This window comes from Blennius ocellaris (assembly GCF_963422515.1).
Source record: "Blennius ocellaris genome assembly, chromosome: 11".
Taxonomy (NCBI): domain Eukaryota; kingdom Metazoa; phylum Chordata; class Actinopteri; order Blenniiformes; family Blenniidae; genus Blennius; species Blennius ocellaris.
The window spans coordinates 28,784,133-28,786,632 of record NC_137660.1 but is presented as its reverse complement, the minus strand read 5'-3'; the positions used below and the strand labels follow the sequence as shown (position 1 = coordinate 28,786,632).

The following is a 2,500-nucleotide window of genomic DNA, read 5'->3' as shown; positions in this document are numbered from 1 at the left end:
CGGTAAACTCTTTCATCCTCATCGATAAACTTTCATCCTCATCGGTAAACTCTTTCATCCTCATCGGTAACTCTATCATCCTCATCAGTAAACTCTTTCATCCTCATCGGTAAACTCTTTCATCCTCATCGGTAAACTGTTTCAGATCGTTTTGTGCGTCTGAGATTGTTTTGTTGACTCCTCCTCTCCAGCTGAGCTGAACACCATCGCCCCCATCATCTCCAACTTCTTCCTCTGCTCCTACTGTCTGATCAACTTCAGCTGCTTCCACGCCTCCATCACCAACTCCCCAGGTACCCCGACCACTGGTCACCACTGGTTAACCCACCTGGTTAACACTGGTTAACCCACCTGGTTAACAAACATCTTTCTGTGTTGTTTGTTGTTCCCTAAAACAACTTGCTGTGTTGTCGGCGGTGTGTGTTGGGACCTGTGCAGGTGTACTACCAGGTATACTACCAGGTGTACTACCAGGTGTACTACCAGTTATACCAGATGTACTACCAGGTGTACTACCAGTTATACCAGATGTACTACCAGGTGTACTACCAGGTGTACCAGATGTACTAACAGATGTACAACCAGGTGTGCCAGATGTACTACCAGATGTACCAGGTGTACTACCAGGGGGACTACCACATGTACTACCAGGTGTACCATGTGTACTACCAGGTATACCAGATGTACTACCAGGTGTACTGCCAGGTTACCAGATGTACTACCAGGTGTACTACCAGATGTACCAGATATACTACCAGGTGTACTATCAGGTGTACTACCAGGTATACTACCAGATGTACCATGTGTACCAGATGTACTACCATGTTTACCAGATGTACTAACAGATGTACAACCAGGTGTACCAGATGTACTACCAGATGTACCAGATGTACTACTAGGGGGACTACCACGTGTACTACCAGGTGTACCAGGTGTACTACCAGGTATACCAGATGTACTACCAGGTGTACTACCAGGTGTACTACCAGGTGTACTACCAGGTTACCAGATGTACTACCAGGGGTACTACCAGATGTACCAGATATACTACCAGGTGTACTATCAGGTGTACCGGGTGTGCTACCAGGTGTACTACCAGATGTACCATGTGTACCAGATGCACTACCAGGTGTACTACCAGGTCTCTGTCCCTGTGCAGGCTGGCGCCCGTCCTTCAGGTTCTACAACCAGTGGTTGTCCCTGGTAGCGGCGCTGGTCTGCGCCGTCATCATGTTCCTGCTCAACTGGTGGGCCGCCCTCATCGCCTTCGGCATCGTGCTGCTACTGCTGGGCTACACGCTGTACAGGAGGCCAGGTACACCGCCACTCATTCATCCATTCATCCCTTCACCCCTTCATCCCTTCATCCCTTCATCCCTTCATCCCCTGCAGAGGTGAACTGGGGCTCGTCGGTCCAGGCCGGCTCCTACAGCCTGGCTCTGAACCAGTGCGCCAGGCTGAACCACGTGGAGAACCACATCAAGAACTACAGGTCCTCCACCTGAACACCGTCAGAGTCGTTGTGTCTCAGCGTAGTTTGTCGTTGTGTCTCAGTGTAGTTTGTCGTTGTGTCTCAGTGTAGTTTGTCGTTGTGTCTCAGCGTAGTTTGTCGCTGTGTCTCAGTGTAGTTTGTCGTTGTGTCTCAGTGTCGTTGTGCCTCAGTGTAGTTTGTCATTGCGTCTCAGTGTCGTTGTGTCTCAGTGTAGTTTGTCGTTGTTTCTCAGTGTCGTTGTTTCTCAGTGTAGTTTGTTGTTGTGTCTCAGTGTCGTTGTGTCTCAGTGTAGTTTGTCATTGTGTCTCAGTGTAGTTCGTCGATGTGTCTCTGCGTAGTTTGTCATTGTGTCTCAGTGTCCTTGTGTCTCAGTGTAGTTTATCGTTGTGTCTCAGTGTAGTTTGTGGTTGTGTCTCAGCGTAGTTTATCATTGTGTCTCGGTGTAGTTTGTCATTGTGTCTCAGTGTCCTTGTGTCTCAGTGTAGTTTATCGTTGTGTCTCAGTGTAGTTTGTGGTTGTGTCTCAGCGTAGTTTATCATTGTGTCTCAGTGTAGTTCGTCGATGTGTCTCGGTGTAGTTCGTCGTTGTGTCTCAGGGTAGTTCGTCGATGTGTCTCTGCGTATTTTGTCATTGTGTCTCAGTGTAGTTTATCGTTGTGTCTCAGTGTAGTTTGTGGTTGTGTCTCAGTGTAGTTTATCATTGTGTCTTGGTGTAGTTCGTCGTTGTGTCTCGGCATAGTTTATCATTGTGTCTTGGTGTAGTTTGTGGTTGTGTCTCAGCATAGTTTATCATTGTGTCTTGGCGTAGTTCGTCGTTGTGTCTTGGCGTAGTTTGTGGTTGTGTCTCAGTGTAGTTTGTCGTTGTGTCCCAGGCCACAGTGTCTGGTTCTGACTGGACCTCCCAGGACCCGTCCGGCTCTGGTGGACCTGGTCAGTTGTTTCACCAAGAGGCTCAGTCTGATGATGTGTGGGAACGTCGTCACCGTGAGTCCAGAACCAGAGGAGGAGA

At 48.6% G+C, this 2,500-nt stretch overlaps 1 protein-coding gene across 1 annotated transcript in view; it reads left to right on the top strand.

Moving 5' to 3' along the window:
* The window catches only part of slc12a3 (solute carrier family 12 member 3), a gene marked incomplete at both ends in the record, with an annotated part of 15,075 nt that overhangs the window by 7,752 nt on the left and 4,823 nt on the right, over nt 1-2,500 (top strand). Inside the window, 4 exons of the mRNA XM_080504814.1 lie at nt 192-293; nt 1,160-1,315; nt 1,393-1,492; nt 2,364-2,475. Of these exons, the coding sequence (XP_080360940.1) occupies nt 192-293; nt 1,160-1,315; nt 1,393-1,492; nt 2,364-2,475 (470 nt within the window). The remainder of the gene's footprint in view (nt 1-191; nt 294-1,159; nt 1,316-1,392; nt 1,493-2,363; nt 2,476-2,500) is intronic.